Source organism: Cygnus olor, chromosome Z (genome assembly GCF_009769625.2).
Source record: "Cygnus olor isolate bCygOlo1 chromosome Z, bCygOlo1.pri.v2, whole genome shotgun sequence".
In the NCBI taxonomy this organism is placed as follows: domain Eukaryota; kingdom Metazoa; phylum Chordata; class Aves; order Anseriformes; family Anatidae; genus Cygnus; species Cygnus olor.
The window spans coordinates 50,017,282-50,036,623 of record NC_049198.1 but is presented as its reverse complement, the minus strand read 5'-3'; the positions used below and the strand labels follow the sequence as shown (position 1 = coordinate 50,036,623).

The window sequence follows — 19,342 nt, the reverse complement described above, 5'->3', positions numbered from 1 at the left end:
CCTCCCGCATTGCTGCCGCTCTCCCCTTCACACAGACGCCTTCCCTCGGGGCATAACACCGACCCTTAGCACCACTTCACCTCCCACCACACTCGAGCACACCCCGACGGGCGCTTCCAGCCCCGTGTGGCGGCCCGGGGCACCACAGCGGGCACGCCGTGAGGCGCACAGCCCGCCCCGGCACCGGGACGGCCATGACGGGGGCGGGCGGCGGCGGCGGCCGCTTCGCCTCTCCTCAGCCCCAGCGCATGCGCCTTGCGCCTCCTGAAGGGCAGCCGCACGGAAGGGCGGCTTAGCCCAGCCCGGCCCGGCCCGGCCCGGCCCGGTTCCGTTCCCCTCGGTAAGGCCCGGCCCGGTTCGGTCCCCGCTGGGCTGCGCCCCGGGGAGATGCGAGTCGCGGCGCTGCCTGGCGGCGGCGTGCGCCCCGGCTCCGATGCAGAAGATCAACAAGAACGCGGTGCTGGCGCTGCTCACCCTGAGCAGCCTGGTGTTCCTCCTCTTCCAGCTCTACTACTACAGGTCCTACCTGGCGCACAAGGTAAAAGGCCTGCCCCCTGCGCGGCCCCGAAGGCTGCGGGGTGGTAGGGCTGACACCAGGCTCGTGTGTAGGGCCGAAATGGGGTGCTGCCCGGCGCTCCCCGTCGGGGGTGTGGGACACCGAGACCCGCAGTAGGCACAGACCTTCCTCATGGGATTCTCCTGTGGTTGTTGTCAAGTGGAATTTGTCAGCCCTCAAGTCGAAACGTACGTGCTGTCTGTAGGGCTTTTCTGGAGCGACACCGAAGCCAGCATTTACTCCTTGAACGTTTTCCAGTAGTGGTATTTTTATAAAGTAACGTATCCTTTTTCTGCAGTCATCTTAGTGCTCTGCGATTCAGTGTTTACACTTCTCTAGATGTTAGGGATGAACTCCTGTTTTCGTACCACTCAGAGTATTTATCCGAGTGAATATGTACCTCATTTTCAGTGATAGAGAAAATATTAAATGTTATTAAAAATTAAACATCTTTTTCTTGGTGGCTTCATAACTTACAGTTTCAGATTCAACAAAAGTAATCCTTTCAACAGGATGCTTTCATATTATTTTTACAGAAGAGCCATACAGGTATCATGTTTTCTGACTTCTTTTCTTTTTGGGGGGAGGGCATTCTTAATAAATTCAGGCAGTCTTAGTACTAGATGGTAAACAACCTTTACCTTCCGTCTTAGCTTCTGATTGTGAACAACAAGACTCCTGGGTGGTAAATTCTTCATGCTTTCTGAAAGCCAAAAGCTGAGCCACTAACTGACTTGACTTTATGATACAAATGTGCTCTCTTTCAAATTTAATTCTCTAGGATTGCACCTGGAAACACTGAGGCATGCTTCTGCTGCCTTTTCTGCAGTGGTATTTGTCTTTGTGTTTGTCATCGTGCTATTTTATACTTATTGGCAGATTGAATTAGAAACCGGAGACCTGGTCATGCAATCCTTGCATATATGTAAGTCCCTAAGGCTTATGTTGTCCTTCTAAATATACTAAGCCAGAGTACTAGGTTATGATTTCACGTTCAGTACTGTAGTTAGGTGACCATAGCCATAACCACGATTATAAAGTGCTAGCTGGATAAAAACTCTCGAAAGTCCTGTTAAGAAATCATACAAAGCTGTTCAGCTGAAATTTACTTTTTTTTCCCCCTCTTATTTGTTTTTGATAGAATGGAGCAGTTTTTTCAAAAGTCAGAGGAAGCCAATCAGGCCAAGACAGCACTAGATGGGTATGTACATCATTGACTCACGTGGTTCTTTTGCAAGTCTCAGAGAACTTGTACAAATTTGCAAACTCAGTGTCCAGTTCTCTTGGCCCTTCACTGGAGCTTTTTAGCATTAAGGACTAAACCATACTTCCCTCACTGAGTAAAGTTGTGAAGTGTTTTGAAACTTAAGCTGAACAGTGAGACAGCTGAGCCAGTGTTACAGCTCTCGCTGTACAGTCCTTAGAAGTGCTGCTTACATTTTTAAGAAGCAAATGTTGTTCTTTCAGATACTGAAGTTTTGATCCAGGCTTTTGTATTCTTTCAGACTGAGTGTTGAAAAGATTGCCTTTTGGACTTCCAGCTTGTTTGATTGTATCATGGTAAAAGAACAAGCTGCAGGTCTCATGTCACAGAAAACTTCTTTGCTTGCTGCACTTCCTTAACCTGCTGCTAAGTGTTTCAGGTTCCATGGTTATCCCGGGTTGTAAAGCTCTTTGCAAGCAGGAAAACCTTACATTTCAGCATTCACTAGTTGTCTTATTCCAGCATTCAGCAACAGTGTTACAAGTGCCATTACATACCCAAAATAGAATGTTTTTGTTATCTCTTATGTAAGGCTTACAGGATTCAGTGCAACCAAATCTTCATCTTGGCCTCGTGAAATGAAAAGTTCTGGTGTGGTTTTATACTTAGCGTTTGTTTGGAACCACTTTTACAGAAGTCTTTTGTTAACAGATCTCCCCCTGCAAGAATAGCCCAGGTGGCTGAGGAGAACAGAGTGCTGGGAGCTGGTTGCCCTTTGCTTTGGATGCAATATGATAATGTTGCTAGTTAGCAAAACAGCCATTTGAATGCCTTGTTTCTGCTGAGCCGGAGGAAAGGAGCTCTAGTTAAGAGCTGTACTTGGGAATATTCCAAACCAGCTGCTCTGTGGACTGCTTGCTAGTGCCACGAATGTCTCTGTGTTCTTGGAGTGGCTTCCTTTTTGGAACTACCTATGTGGTATTAGGTGACATAGTCACAGTGGGCTTCCAGTCTGCCACTCTTTGGGCAGAGTTCTCATTAGCTTTAATGTGGTATTTATAGGATTATTAGTAAGAAAGCAGAACGGTCCATGGTCCTGCCAGGGCCCTATTGTTTTCTTTAGAGTGTCTTCCTTTAGAGTCCAAAGTACTCTATGTGAATGAGTTCCTGCTTGACATCACGACCATCCCCTTCTACTGATTATTTAAATTACAGTTAGAAGCACCTGTTCCCATGGAGAACTGACAAGAAAAAAGTAGATCTTCTGCACAGATTTGCTTCTTGTTTATTGGTCTGATCTGTTTGTTCTAACTATAGAAATAATGCTAGCACATCACTTATCTTTCAGGTCCATGTAGCTGAAATCACTGAGAGGGTGGCCTTGTATCTGCTTGTAAAGCACATGTAGTGCTGCTGTCTAGGTTCTGTTTGTTGATCAACATTCTGTCTTCCCTTATATTTTTGCACCTCTATGAAGCCAAAGCCCTGTACAAGAATTGGGAGTTGGCATGCAGAATCTGGTTGAACAGACTCAGGAGTTTGACTGGGAGAAGGTTACAGCGTGAGTTAGAAGACCAGGGTCAATTTGCTGGGCTAGTAGCTTGGACAGCCAGCCACTGTTTTCCCTTATCATGCCTCATCTAGAAACCTGAAGACATAATGCCTGAAAGTGGTGTTCTAACCATTTTTTTTTTCCTGATTAGAACTCTACTTTCAGTCATTAAATTTAACTATTGCTGTTAAATAGCTCATCTACATTTTTAATAATAGGGCAGCTGTGATTGCTGTACATCTTCCATATGCCATGGATATTTAAATGTAATTGATCAAAATTCTCCTCAGAGTCGAGTTAATAAATCCTCTCAGCAGGCACAGGACCTTGCTGGTACAGCTTTTACCTCGTTTTGCAGTGTTGCCATGGTTGAGTGCCCTGCATATCCAAAGACAGGATAAGTCTTCAGTGCTCACTTCCTAACTTCTCACTGAGTCGCACTTTGTACACAAGTTCTAATTGAATCTGAAAGATTTTTCCTATTGTCTTAGAGACGTGGAAAGGCTGAGAGCAGACTGTTACCTTCTGAAAGAGGAAATTTCCATTTCCACATTTGTTTATAGAAGTAAAGCACACACTCAGAAAATGTATTGAGAGATATGGGAGATAAGGTTTCTTTCTAAAAATTGTCAAGGGTTTTAATGTATTAACTTCTGTACACTAAAACGTGATATTTCTAACTTCTGGTTTTCTCCTCTATCACAGCATGTGGTTAGGAAATTCCTATCCTTAATATCCAGTCACAATATACCAGTGTATTTGATTGATCCTTTAATTCTGGGACTTGTTGATAAAGACATTGAACAGATCAGAAGTTCTTCTGATGGCCCTAGTCCAGAATGCAAGTACTTCTGTGTTCCAAGAGACTTCACTACGTTTGCACTACTGGACAAAACATGGAAACATGAAGTAAGTGTGTTTTCTTCTTTAGTTCATATTGCGTATTTTAATGCATTTAACTATTCTAGGATTTTGTGACACAATGTTTACATGTTTGTATTAAGGCCTCTGAATTCATTGTGTGGAAATCTTGTAAGGGTATTGGTAAAAGAAACTTTTTTTGAAGTAAAAGGTATTCAGGCATTAGCCTGTGTGGTTTTAGAAGCACGGGAGTTGTTGAAAGAGAGTGGCAACCCTGACTCTTTGTCAGGGAAGTCAGAGAAGTGATTTGAAGATGGATATATTAAGAGTCCTTTCAAATAACTGAAAGTTTTTTAGAAGCCGCCTGCAATATTCATGAGCACTTTTAATAACATGCCACCCCCAAAAAGGAAAAAGAGTTTGTTCTTGTAAAATGGAGTATTTAAGGCTGTGATGTGGGTACAGCCGTAATCAATCTTGAATTTGGGGATCTGTCAAGAAGAAAATACAGGTATTGATGTGACAAGGCTGGGAAGATTATTATAATGTGCTGGCTTACATTTCTTTTAGTACATCCCTGTACCATTTTATTTTGTCACTTAGAGTAGTGGCACCTCTGCTCTTCTGTAGCTTGAGATTTTTAAATCGATGTATTAAAAATAGAGGTGTAGTAAGTGATGAAGGACAAAATGGAACCCAAGATCGTTTTATCAGCCAAGTGTCATCTGGAAATACGTACTAGATTAATTTATACAGACTAGAGATGCCAATAATAAACAGCTTTGTTCTTTTCCCTTCCTCACTTGCATCCCTGTTCCCATCCCCATCAAGAAACATTAAAATGGTCTACAGCTGTTTCACTGAAGCAGTCCTACCCAAGTGAAGAGTGGTGGCACCCTGTATTTGATTGGGCCGTTATTTTACCCACAGCAGTTAAGGAATTAAAGGAACTGAGAATAAGGTTGTGTGACAGAACACTAATACAACTTCACTTTCACATTCCTACGTTGCATATTGTTTGTGTCTATAGCATTCAGAGAGATGTATGTTTTATATACCAATATAAAACACTTCAAGGTGGGTAATTGAAAGGGTCTTTAGATGCTGATAGGTTCTTATCAGCCAGAATTTCATCCCTTTTTTGTGTGAAAATGGGAAAGCCTATTACCTGGTGTAGTGTTAGTTGTTTGGTGAGATTTAGACAAATATTCGTATGCATTGCAAAATAAGATTTTCCAGTAATCATTTTTGGATTAGTGGTATCATTAGTCAAGGCCTTGGGAACACCAAGTTCAGCACAAGCCTACCTTTAGAGAACAATCTGAAAGTGCAGAGAAGTCTGCTCTCGGAAGGAGCAAACTTAGAACAAGCATGGAACTTGAGTTTGGATTCAAAGATGTAAAATGTGAGCTACAAAGAACAGGTATTGTGGCAGAGAGTGTGTTTTACTCTGCAAGGGAATTTATTCCTCTTTTTTAGAGGAATTTGCTGTGTAGCCAGGTCAAAGCAGGCAGAAAGAGAAATGAAAGAAGTTCTGATTAAGGTTGAATATAGCAGATCTTTTCTTTAGGACAGAATATCCCAAAACATAAAGACTGCAATCCTCATGGCTTTGAAATCTTCAGCAGAGCCACGGAGTAGTGGAAACTGTGGTAATAAGTGTGAGGATCTGAGTCAGTGGTTTACCATTCATATATTAAGAATTCTGAAATTTGTTGATAGCAGTCTTCATGTGAATGGTTTTCTTAGAATATTGAAAATAGCTTTTAATTATGGTAAAGATTTTGGATTATTCTTCATATTATACAGGTAGAGTTTCAGGAAAGCGTTATTTTGTTGATGCTACAAAAAGTCAGCACAACATACTGAGAAAAAGATTGCAGCAATTAGTTTGTTGTTTTATTGATCATTTGATGAACAAAATTTAAGAAAAGGCAATACGGTGTTTGGAATTAGTTATGGTTCTTAATCTTTAAGGTCTTATAAGTAATCGATGCTTAAATCTGATTAGAAAATGAAAATTGGGAATAATGTCAGCTAATAATAAGCATTTAGCATTCAATTTGGGTTTCTCTTCTCTTTAGCTTCTTTCTCTCTTTCTGTCTCTCTCTTATTTTTAGGGGGGACTTTTTAGAACTGCTGAGAAAATGGGGTTCCAATGGCTAAAAGTTCTAAACAAGGACCCCCGCTTGGATGGTATGGATGACCTGTCTGGGACTGAAATTCCTTTGCACTACATTTTTAAACTGGCGTCTCATGCGATTCACCTGGTGGTCTTCTACGAGAGGAGCGGTAATTACCTCTGGCATGGACCCCTGAGGCTCAAGCAGCATATGGACAGAAAGTTTGTGCCTTTCCGGAAACTCCACTTTGGTCGCTACCCTGGAGCGTATGAAAAGTGAGCAAAAAAGCACTTCCAAAATAATTTGTTTATCCTGTATATATAAAGTTACTCTCTTTTCTAAAGTTAGGTCATGAAATTTAGCACATGAATAATTCAGCTCTCAAAGTGCAGGTAGATTAAATTTATGAAGGAAAATCCAATTCAGGCTACTCATACAAGAGATTTCCACCATTTATAAATGAAAAATGAGAGGGAAAGTTCAAGTGGCAAGAGATGTAGTAATGGATCGTACATACTTGGTGTTCTTACTAGAAACATACATGTCCTAAAGTAGAATACAGATATTAAGCATCAGTTGAAAAGCAGAGGCAACACAAATCTGCTTAGTTGTAGTCTAAAGAACATGAGTAAACAGAAATGATTTGTACCACAGAGACAAGTACCAACTACTGCACCTAACCCATGCTGGTGAAGTTCTGAGTTGACTCCTGACTTGCATACATGTTTGAATTGGTGGTATTATTTGTCCCCAGTCTTAACGCTTAAACTTTGCATCTCATCAGTAAAAGTTACTGTAAATGTACGCCTTTTCCTACAGCACTTTCAGTAGCAATATTTCAGGAAATACAGATCATGGCAAATCTTCACTGTTTTCAAAGCCAAGCACATACCACTATGTTCTGAGAACAGTGTTCCTATATGGTATGTGTATGTGTCACGATAGAACATCCAGACACTTCACAGGTCAAAGTAAGTTACTTATGTTTTCTTCTTTAAAGCTGAGAGTGCTCTTCCTTTTAAAATACGGAATCTATACCAACTATGTTCCTAAACATTTAAAAATGACCATGTAAGCTGTTAACTCTGACGTTTCATTCATTGTGAAGGCTGAACAGATCTTAAATTTTAAAGGTAAATAGCCTCCAAGTACAGGTTGAAATTTGATTCTTAAAGTGTATCTCATATTTAGACAAACAAACAAACAACCTGAATTTTCAAATGTACTGAACAACAAACTAAACAGATTTAGTGTAAGTCACAAGTCAATAATGGAAGCACTGATCTGAAAATCTAAGTATGGACTTACTGGGATAGAATTTATTTTTAAACAAAATTTGGAAGGGTGTGGGGGAAATATTAAACCTTTTGTTGCTGTGCTATCATAATCAGTTTTGGGTATATTTGGATGGAGGAATCACCGGCAGTAATATGTAACAAGTTTTTAACCAGAGCTAGAGGACAAAATGACTTATAGTTTGTAAAAGAGTTGAATGGGGTAACTTTTCATCTTTCTTTCCATGCAGGCCTGAACTCTTGCTTGTTTCCATTGATGACTTAAAAATTCAAATTCCAAAAAATCCGTCCAGTTTTCTAGAGGAGATGACACACTCTAGATTTCTTGAATGTAGGTACAGAGAAGCTCGGGCTTTCTTTCAGGTTAGTGGTAATCAGGTGGTGTTCCTGAGATGTAATGTACATTTTCATTGATTTACCCAAGCCTACAAGAACAGTTCCTTTTAAATAAAACACAATTAATCGTTCACTTAGATAAAGCTAAATGCAGACTCTGAGACTCAACAGAATTTAGTAAAAGGTAATAAAACTAAAACTTTAACTGAAGAATCATGGTCTTTCTTTTTGATTTGATGAGTGCATTTTTTTTCCATTTTCCAAAACTACGAAAAGATGAGGTAACCAACATGTCTGTAATTCTCTCACATTCTTATTGTTAAACAGATTTCATGAGATCTTGTGTATCTTCATAGTCAAAAATTTTACTTATGGCATTTCTCGGAGTTCTGAATAATATTTGCTTTCATATTCATTTAAACCATACACTTCAGTTTTTCTCGTTGCTTTTTTGATCATGTAAGCTAATGTTTTCATCATTGTTTAGAGCATTATCTTTAGAACACTGATACCTCATTTAGGAGAGGATGAAAAACTTCCTGCTGGAGTAGGGGTAGTTTGTCATCTTAGCTTGACAAGGACTGAGATACAAAGTTTCAGGAGTTACCACAGTTAAGAAGGTGGAGTCAGAGTCAGGTCACTGAATTTGAGTGATCTCCAATTTTGCAGAAAGGGAAAAAGGAGGACACTGGAAGTTCCATTATTGAGATGTTTAAGATCTCAGAGAAGGGACTTCTCCTTTGGTCTCTGTGCATGAGAGCTGTCCTTGTTCAGTTCAGTAGGCTGTAGCTCCCCATACGTATGTATAGCAGGAAGGTTTACAGAAGGGTAACCATGTGTTGTCACTTCCCTTGTGAAAAGGACAGAAATTGTGAACATGCTCCTCTTCCACTCCGAAACCTTGAGGCAATAGTTGCTCCAGGTATAGAAAATGCACTTTAGAAGGTATATTGAAATTTGCTGGAGCTTTAGTATTGAAATAAGCAACTGGCATCTGTTTTGAAAAGTATTCACGTGTGGCCCAGGAGCTCCTAGTGAAATCAATTGTGAAGTTGAGTGGTCAGTCCATTGTTCATATGTCTGATTTGTGAACGTTCACCTGGACTGCCATGCTCTTCTTGGCTTTGCATTACAGAAGGTGCTACCACAGTTGCAGTTGGAAGATAGACATTACTTTCTTTTTCTTTGCGTTACTAGTGTTTCATGTCAGAAGTTGTCAATATACAGTAGTAACACTTGGTGGCGCCAAATAAACTTGTAATATGCCCCAAGTAAATCTGATTCTGTCCTTGCTTTCCCCTGAACTGTGGGTATTGACTTCGGTGTGAGCAGAGCTAAGATTCACGCATATTGTTGCCAATACTGTCTAATATATACAGTCATTTTCTATTTTACCCTGACCTTACATTCTGCTAGGTTGGAAAAAATGAATATTGACATTTCAGAGTTGAAATTTAACTTGTCATTCCAGTGCACGTTCTCAAACTGGACTCTGTGTGTGAGAACAGATAATGCCCAGATATCACTTAAATACATTTTTAAAGGTCATTTTTTCTTAGGACACCAGAAAATGAAGGGACAAGTTTGATCTCACGGTAGCTTACCTTTGCCTTCCAGCTGTATCCTGATGATGCCTCTGTTGATGCCGTGGAATTTAGAAAAAGAGCAAAATCCTTGCTCCATCTGGCTGCTCTGACACTGAATAACCTGGGAGTAAAGTTCTGGTTGAGCAGTGGAACTTGCCTAGGTAAAACTGTTTTAATTAATCTGAAATTGTAAACACTGCATCCTCTGTTGCTTTTGCAACTCTGTTTGTGGTTGTCAGCTGAGGTTAGCAGCTAAAGGTGCTGGGCTGGAGGGTGATATCTGTGTAGTGTGAGGCAGGTGTTCCACATTAGCTGTATTAAAATAAGGCCTTTTTGCTCGTGACCAAATGATTTTTCTTTAAAGGCCTGAGCCTTGGAGATGCTGGGTATATTTCAAGTGAAGTGTTAAGTGTTGTTAGCAGTTAAATGTATGGTGTTGATCACTGCTTGGAAAGTAATCAGCAGTTCCCTAAGTCATGTGGCTTACAGTTTATTGTCTTGCTGGATGGAAAATACAACGATGGGCACATTTTTCTGATGTCCTTGTAGACTCATCTGATTTTCTTCCCATGAAGTTTAGCGTTTATCACTGACTTTTAAAGTATATTTTGCGTTAATTTATTTATTTTAATACATGTTCTTGTAATAAAAGATTAAACTACTAGAGTAGGCACTGCAAGTTTTGAATTCTGTTGAAGTTGAAAGTAGTAACTTGTTCTGGTGATGATCCTTTCATTATTGAAATAGGTTGTGAAAACTCACATATGTGCACAATTAGCTTATATTTGTTTATTCCTAGGGAATATCATTTTCTAGATATTAAAATTGTTTAAGTGAAACAGACAAAAGAATATTCCACTTCTTGTCTTACTGTTCTGTAGTAATGTTTTAAAGATGTAATATCTCAGTATCTCAGAGAGTAATATCTCAGACACTATTTAAAATAATAATTTAAAATTAAAAACACAGCTGCAGCCCTGTAAGTGTTCATTTCTGATTAGATATGGACGCAGATAAAGTATATATTTTTCCTTTAAGACACCTTAATTAGAAAACCAAAGATATTTTCTCTTTTAAATAGTTAATATTTTCTCTCTCACTCCTGGCTTTCTGGAGGAAGGAGCTGGCCATAAGTGCTTTAAGTATGTGTTTTCTTCAGTGTGATTCCTTTGGTACTAGAGAAAAGAAAAACTCTTGTTTATGGTCTCATTCAAGGATTTCAGGCCGATGACCTTTAGACTGGTCATTGTTATATTGATTTTGTTTTGTGATATATTTCTTACATTTCTGAATTAACTAATTCATTTTTTCACTTTTTCTCTCCTCAGGCTGGTATAGACAGTGCAATGTCATTCCTTACAGCAAAGATGTGGATCTGGGGATCTTTATAAGGGACTACAAAGCAGATATCATTCCAGCCTTTCAGAAGGCAGGATTACCACTGAAGCACAAATTTGGCAAGGTACATAGATAATGAACAGTTTGCTGCATGTGTCTTTCTGTAGGTTTGAGTACTGCAGTTCATTTAGATAGAAGTGGGTATCTCATGCAGACTTTTACTCAGAAATATTTTACCTAAGCATATAATCTCATTGATTTCTGTGTGTTCTCTTGGACAGTGTATGAGAAAAGCCCTTTCTTATTAGCTTCAGACTTGTTTGGAAAGTCTGAATTTCACCTCAGAAGCAATTTTTAGTAAGTTTTAGAGGCGTCTAATCTGTGTCAGTGCTGCTAGAGAAACTTAAGAATCAAGGTTGGACCTGGTGCTTAGGGACATGGTTTAGTGGGTGATCTTGGTGGCAGGGTGACAGTTGGACCAGATGATCCTGAAGGTCTTTTCCAACCTTAATAATTCTATGATTCTAAGGTAGAATTTAATCTTTGATGTTGGGTGGGCCCGATCATAGGGGTGGATTAGTGATAGCTCTGAGATTATGTGCAGCCTTGCATGCAGAGATAGCAGAAAGTGAAAGATCGCTTGACGCTGGGCTTGTCCATTATTAACTTATTTTTTCCAAAGCTGCAGAGAGGAATCTGAATGAAGGTAGAATGGAGAAACAGAAGTACAGGAATTCATATCACAGGTTCAGCCACAGTTGAAGTTATCATTACTGGTGCTAGTGAGTGTTTTATCATAGAAGAAGGTGTTACCATAGGTGTTAAATAAAGACACTTACTAGTCATGTGTTTATTCACTGGTATTATTCCTCTCTTTTATGTGAGAGTCTTTTAACAAATTGTGCTCTCAGATATTAGCAGTTCCTGCTTGAATTGTGGTAGGCTGTTGTATGAGCTGTGTGAGGAAAAGTGGGAATCTAAAGCAAGCCATTTTCTGTTCACGGCACAAAGCAAATGCATCTGTAAATGTTGATCTGTTGTAGTCCTAAGTGGATGGTATTCTTGCAACTAACTGTGGTTTTGTGTGGCAAGCTATACTAGTTTTGGCTGGGATAGAAATAATTTTCTTCTTAGTATCTGTTATGGTGCTATGTTTTGGATTTGTGACCAAAACAGTGTTAATAATGCACCCATGTTTTAGCTATTGCTGATCAGTGCTAGTACAGCATCAAGGCCTTTTCTGTTTCTTGTGCTGCCCTGCCAGTGAGGTGATGCACGAGGAGTGGGGAGGGGACACAGCCTGGGCAGCTTGCCCAAACTGACCAGAGGGATATTCCGTACCATACAAAAGCAGGGGTAAAGAAGAAGGAGGGGAAGGATGTTCAAAGTTACAGCATCTGTCTTCCCAAGTAACCATTATGCATGATGAAGCCCTGCTTTCCTGGAAATGCCAGAATATCTGCCTGCTGGTGGCAAGTAGTGAACAAGTTCCTTATTTTGATGTGCTTGCATCTGCAGCTTTTGCTTTACCCATTCATATCCTTATCTTGACCTGCAAGTTTTCTCGCTCTTCCTTCCACTCCTTTCCTGTTCCCCTGTCCCCTGGTAGTAAGGGGAGAAGAGAGTGAGCAGCCGTGTGGTGCTTTGCTGCCTACTGGGGTTAACCCACAACACAAGCACTTTTTTAGTTCTTATTTCAAACCCTTACTGTAATACCTTTTCTTCGGACAGAGCTATGCTTAAGTGTTTTCCAATTAGAGGAGCAGATGTTTTGTCAAAGAAAGGTCATCATTCTGTACTTTCATCTGTTTTACCTTAAGCATATAAATGGAAAATGGTTTGCTTTAGATTTTTGTCTTTCTTCACACAGCCCTTCTGTGTCCTGCTGGAAAACTGCAAGAGTCTTGGCTTACTTGCCTAGGCAGAATGACTTACCGTCGATCCCTGCATAAATGGCTCTGTGCTGGAGTTGTGGCAGAAGCCAAGGAGATGGTGCTGGAGCTTTGGGGCTAGAGGGAGGAAAGAGAAGGCAATCCCACTGACGTGCAGAAAACTTGTAGTTTTCACAAGGCACCAAAAATAAATTGTTCAGTTAATGTATTTTCTACAGTTAGGATGGGAGTCACTGTATCGTTAATGAAAATAAATTTGTTCTCCGAAACCTATGTTGCTTTGTGTTTTTATGAGCATATATATAGTGTGTTTTTGTCTTGTAGGTGGAGGACAGTTTGGAACTCTCTTTCCAGGGAGAAGATGATGTGAAACTTGATATTTTTTTCTTCTATGAAGAGGATGACCACATATGGAATGGAGGAACTCAGGCAAAATCGGGAAAGAAATTTAAGTATGAACTGGATTTGTACCTCTAATAGGAAAGAAATTGAACAAGTTAGGGCTTAGTGTTAGCATTTTGTATTGTGTGCTGTTGTCTGGCAAAGTCTGTGCTCTTTGTCACAGTTATCAGAGGAGAATCAGTGGAGATTTTGCACTTTGAGACTAGAAAAGTGGAAAGAGAACAGTACTATGCCTCACTAGAGAGGTGCTCGGCTTGTCAAATGTCAGTTCTCTTGTGAAATCTAAAGCAGTGCTGTCATGTTGTGTATCAGGCAGATGCTATCTGGAATGTGACAAGCTCTAAGTTAAATCAAGAGCTAAAATGAGAAAGAAGTCTCTGAAACTGTTTGTTGTACAAACTTATTTTGTAGTAAAAAACAAATCCTTAGGCATCTACCTTGGTGAACGTTATGCCAGAAAGTCTCATCTGTCCTAGCAAAGTAAACCCCGTTGTTTTGGATGTTGTGGTAATGATTTGGAATACTTCGTTGACTGTAATGTTGTGACAGCAGTGCAGAAGACTACTGCAGACCTTGTTCGTATTTTGAAAATGCAATTTTAAATAGGATCCTGCATTTCTTGTTTCGTTCTTTTAGGTATTAAATCAGCAAATGCATACAACGTCATTTTAGTCTGCTTAGCAAGCTGAATGTAGGGTTTGATAATTAGTTTCTTTTTTTTTCCATCACCCACCTTAACCCAGAGACGCTTGCAGACTAGTTGAAAGCCTTGTTGACCTATATGGGATATCATTATCTTCCTGAACTGCATTTGCTTTCAGTTAGCTAACAAGAACGTAGTGAACACTGTCACACAGACAGTGATAGTGTGTGACTCCATGCCTTAGTTACCTTTGTTCTGAAATGATGAACAAAGATTGGGGAAGATTTTTGATGACCAGAGTCAAAAGGTGCAGCTATAAATAGACGAACGGAAGAGTTACTGGAATATTCCCACATAGGAGATGTGGTATGTTGCAGAGTAGTTTTCCTAGAATACAGCAACAGTTTCATAGTTCTCCAGAGCAGGTTTAATATTTGTTTTTCCAGTCAGGATTATGGAGGATTTTCTGTGATATATTTTTGAGGAGTCAAGCGGACCAGTAAGTTCCTTTTCTTTTCTCTGTGCTTGTGGTGTGTCTAAATTGAAATACTTGTTTCTATGCCAGTAGAACTGATATTCAAAACTGAGTTTCCGTGTCAGACTTTAGGACCCTCAGTTTTGCTTAGTCTTCAAGCCCTTTCAAAATTCTAAGGGAAGTTAAAGTGAGGATATCAGGCAAAAGAGAAGTGATTATTTGGTAGTGTTGAATCCTAAATCCACTTCAGTAGCTCTGAAAAAATCTCACCTGCTGATACCATATAAAATGATGTCAGAAGAGAAATTGGTTGCTACTAGATCATCACAGGTAAAGGGTGGAGGCTCCTTTCCAAGATGTTTACGTTGTTAACAAATGAAGAGTAAAAGAAATATTTTTCTTAAAAGCTAAATATTTGAACAGGCATTTTCTATACATCTTGCTAAATAAAAGTATGAAAAATGAAAGTATTTCTCATTTAGTCATGAAAATATTTTTCATTAGTCATTTTGTTCTGTTTCCTTTGCAAGCTGCTTTCAAAACCATATGAGTCTCTCTGTATGGTTTGCATCTTCATGTGTACAAATACTTCCACAACAATGCAGACAAAAGCAAACTCATACATACTCTGTAATTTTATCTAGAAGTAACAACAGTTGAATTTTTTTTTTAGTGTACAAAATTTGTGCTGGACAATTTCATTCTTCAGCGGAGAATACGTACTTACAAAAACTGATCCTGTGAATCAGATCTATATTGTATGCTTTAATCCTTAAAATAAATTAATTTGTAGTTTCTTAACATCGAGGCCTTTGTGTAATGATAAAATCTTTTCAGTGCTTTTATGTCCAAAGATTGATGAGACTGAAAATGGAAGAAAAAGGTGAGCAGTGTGTGTGCACAAGAGTATGTAGCCCTATCTGAGCCACTTGGAATGGGTGGACAGTGAGCAAGGATTCCAGTGGTGGGAAGCATCTCTGAAAGTTATATTTTTCATCAATTAACGTAAACATCTGATTTTACTTAAGTAATCATTTTGGTGAAGTTTCCAACTGACTTAACTTTCAAGATTAGATAGTTTATTTAAATTATCTGTTCGTTCTCCTTAAAATTGGTTACTCAGAGTTCTCTCCTTGGAGGATATATTATTTCATTGGTTTGCTGGTAGCTTTTGCTTATGCACACCCAGTGCAATTCTGTTTAAGTGAATGATTTCCTGGGTTAACAAGACTTACTTGGTGAGTGTAGACCCACTAATAATGTTTATTTACATTATTTTCCTTTTGGTAGCTGGTTTTTTTTTTTTTTTTTCTTTTTGGTTTACTTTAGAGCTAATCAGCAATCCCCGGATATGAATCCGAAGGTGCTTGATTACACTTTTTTTTTAAACCTCCATTTAAAACAAAAGCAAGGTTTTATTTTCTGAAATTGTTTGCTCAGCTCTTAGAAATAAAGTTGTCTTTATACTTAGAGGAACTTGCTGGATTTTTAATTCATGCAAATGCACAAATCTTTTAACTCTCTTCTCTTTCAAAAGTGCTAAGTGCTTGTGATTCCTTTTAGCCTGTGAGAAGGAGTTTTTAGATCACTTTTTTTCTGTTTGAGATTTAACTTCAGAATTGATCCTCTGCAGGAATAGTGTATAAGCTTTGGTTTAACATACAGACTCTGACACGGGGCTCCATTAGGATATCATTCTGATCAGACTGAAATTTACCTGTGAATTTCCAGTGGTGTCAGTATACTTCTAGGTAGGGCTTCCATTTTCTACAGAAATGAACAGGTACCGTACTAGGTGGGTTTGGTAGAACACTATTTGACAGAATACTAGTGGCAGGGACTAAGTAATTTCTTGTTGGTAGAGTAGTATGGAAATAAACAGCGACAGAATTAGAAATGCTCTTCTCCAAGAATATATGATGCTTACTAACCAGCTATTGTTGATAACACTGCTGTCCAGTAAGTAAATAATGCTTCATAGATCGGAAGCTATGAAATAATAAGAAAAAAAAAAAAACTACACACCTATAAACGTATCCTGACTTCTCACTGTAGTTGCTTGCTTTCTGTGTGGACTTAATTAGATGTGTTTTTCGGTCTTCTGCTAGTGACCATGTTCTTTCGTGGTGCAGGTATCTCTTTCCAAAGTTTACTCTGTGCTGGACTGAATTTGTAGAACTCAAGGTACATGTTCCCTGTGAAACCCTTCAGTATGTTGAAGCCAACTACGGGCCAGACTGGAAGGTTCCTGTCAAGATGTGGGACTGGAAGAGCTCACCATCCAACGTGCAGTACAACGGTGTCTGGCCTGTCGATGAGTGGGACGACGTCATTCAGATCTACTAATCACCTGTCTGATATCCTTGAAACTGTCACTTTGTAATTTCCTGTCTCCCAAGAGCATCAAGATCCGTTCCTTTTATAACTTCTCATCAGTTTCCCAAGGGGATGTTTTCCATTTTTTGCTTAACAGATTTTTTCACATTCATCATGCGTTCTGATAGTTAAAGATTAAAGGCAGAATGTGGGAACTGAAGAGAAGGGAAGCTGAAAGTAAAGATGTACAAAATGATGTAAACATATGGGGCAGTTGACTATTTAAATAAAAACTGTAGGCAAGTGGCTTAGACTTTCCCAGGGATCATCAAGACCTTGGGGACTGTTCGTTTCTCAAGCTCAAGAGAAGGAGGGGATGGAAAAATCCTGGAGAAGTTCTTGTTGTTTTTGTTTGTTTGTTTTTCTGAGGTGCTCCTGAGAAATTACAACTTTTAAACACCCTATTTATGAGTACCTAAAATGCATTTTATTTGAGAGTCATGTATCCCTCTGATGTGTAACAGGTTGCTCTTGGAGTGGAATGTTTCAGTTCAGAACCTGTGTGACCCACCTGCTTCACATTTGTGGGATAATGGTCTAATATTAAGTGAGTGGATGAAGAAATTGAAAGCCCTGTCCGCATCAGAGATCTTCCAGTAACAGTTGAACTAACCACTGCATGCAATAACAAGAAATGTTTTAACAGCAGGGAATGCTACCTGCTTTTGTTCTCTCTTTTTTTATGAACATGAGGGTGTATGCTGCAGGGAGGTGCTTGCCTTGAAAAAACAGATTACCTGGTTTAGATATCCAAATTAGTGTTCTCTGTACAGGAGTTGAGCAGGTTTCAGAGGATCATAGCTATCCTTGCTTTCTTACAATTAGATGGAAATGAGGGTCTTGATACTTTTCTGTTTAGCGTGGGCTCACAGAACTGAGATCCCTGTGAATCACAGCTCTTTTTTCTAAGTGTAAGCAGAAGTGTGTACAAACACCAACTGCTCCGTCAAATTTGCAATAGCATGATTGCAAGTGAAGTGTTAGCATAACATTAGGCTTTGGATGGGAAGGGAGTGGAAGGCTGATAACTCTCTCCTCTTGTTTCTGGTTGTCTTTTTGGTCAATGAAATAAGCTCTCTTATTCAGTATTTTGGAGGGGGATAATAGCTTTCACATGAAATCATGTGTCCAGGTTTGTTCCAGCCCTGCTGTGCAGGGAAGGCGAGACCATTAGAGTTACCAGTGAGTTACGACTAACAGACCCGGGAATACTTTTGAACTAGTGTCAAGGTACTGAATATTTCTCCTGTGTTCTTGCAACAAATCTGTATCCACTCTTTCCTTGCTAACACAGAAGGGCTGTCTACGAGTTGCAGCTGTGCCACATTTTTACTGGGGAGGTTGAGTGTGTGGTTTGCGTTCTGTTGATGTGCAATTTTCAGCTGCGTATTCAAATACACCCAGTTCTGAAGAGATGAAATAGCCACTGCCGTGCGGCTGTTTTACGGCTGTATCATTCCAGGTGCACTCTGGGTCTTCCCTGCTGTTCTTATCCTGGAGTGTGCTGCACACATTTCCCTGCCAGTCCTCTGTGTTCCAGAGTTCTCCTGCCACTGAGACACTGGAGTAAATTATTCAGCTTCTGGCAAAACCCATCGTGCTGGCTTGAAGTGGTACTGTAACTTTGCCTAATTAAGAAGGAGATATGAAATCCTGCTGTTGCCACTTACTTGCAAACATAAACATCGCATCATGAGGGATAATTTCTCAGGTAGATTTTTTTTGTATTTCTTTCCTTAAAATGGAAAAGGCCAATGTCCTCATGGTTTTAGTGCTCGGAACTCTGTTGTCATGAACTTCTTTGTTTAATAGTGTACAATAACCCTGCAAGTTTTACAAATGTGAGAGATCTTTAAAAATGAAAGGAAAGATGCTATCAGAATACTACAGTCCTGTCAAATTTTTGACTTTGTACGCGGAAAGAATTTGTAATGGAAAAAATGCATGTTCCTGAGAGAGAGGATGTCTTAAATATTTGATTATGACTGCATATAAGTTATTCAAGTTAAAATATTTTCTCTTCAGATGATACAAAGGAATATTTAACACTGATTAAAGGAATGAGGGTCTAGTTTGCTACTCAAGATGTGGTCTCATGCTTTGTTTTGTCATCTTGGGCGGTGTTTAACACATTCATTGTAGTTACTACAAAATAATGCAGAGGCAGAAATTTTGAACTGTTTTTTACACTGTTTATTGGACATCAATCTTGAGCTTTTATTTTTTAATAAATTTGATGAGATGTCAGCTATGCCGAGTTCTGATATGATTTACTGTGTGCTAGTAATGGTGTTTTATCATGACATTTTTATGCCACTTGCATTGGAGTTTCTTCATTGTTGAAGCTGTTTTACAGAGGAGCACTTTATACCTTCATTATCATTCATCTAGTCTTGCAGCTCCTATTACAAAGCTGTTTTTCAAAACACTGATGTATTTAAAATATTCTGCTTTGAAGTTCCCTTTCCAGTGCCCCCTTCATCCAATAGATTTTCACTTAAAAAAGAATGCAAAATTGCATAAAATTGAGTCTTCATGTTTAGCAGAGTCTTGCGGCTTATTAGCCATACATGTGGGCATTATTTTGTCTGTTGAAAACATTTTGGTTTATTTGCCTTGCTTGTTAGCAGAACAATATATAGATATGAACTTTCTCTGATGTCAGAAAGAGAAGTCGGAAAATCAGAAGCAAAACAAGTCAGC

The 19,342-nt window shown here is 39.3% G+C and overlaps 1 protein-coding gene across 1 annotated transcript; it reads left to right on the top strand.

Annotated features, from left to right (window-relative positions):
* The first annotated feature begins 78 nt into the window (after positions 1-78).
* FKTN (fukutin) lies at positions 79-18,886 on the top strand. The gene is made up of 9 exons (XM_040540725.1): positions 79-538; positions 1,698-1,757; positions 4,018-4,221; positions 6,294-6,571; positions 7,822-7,954; positions 9,545-9,674; positions 10,842-10,975; positions 13,068-13,195; positions 16,396-18,886. Exons 1-9 carry the CDS (start codon positions 434-436, stop codon positions 16,607-16,609), a joined length of 1,386 nt encoding a protein of 461 aa, XP_040396659.1. The 5' UTR covers positions 79-433; the 3' UTR covers positions 16,610-18,886.
* The last annotated feature ends 456 nt before the right edge of the window (positions 18,887-19,342 follow it).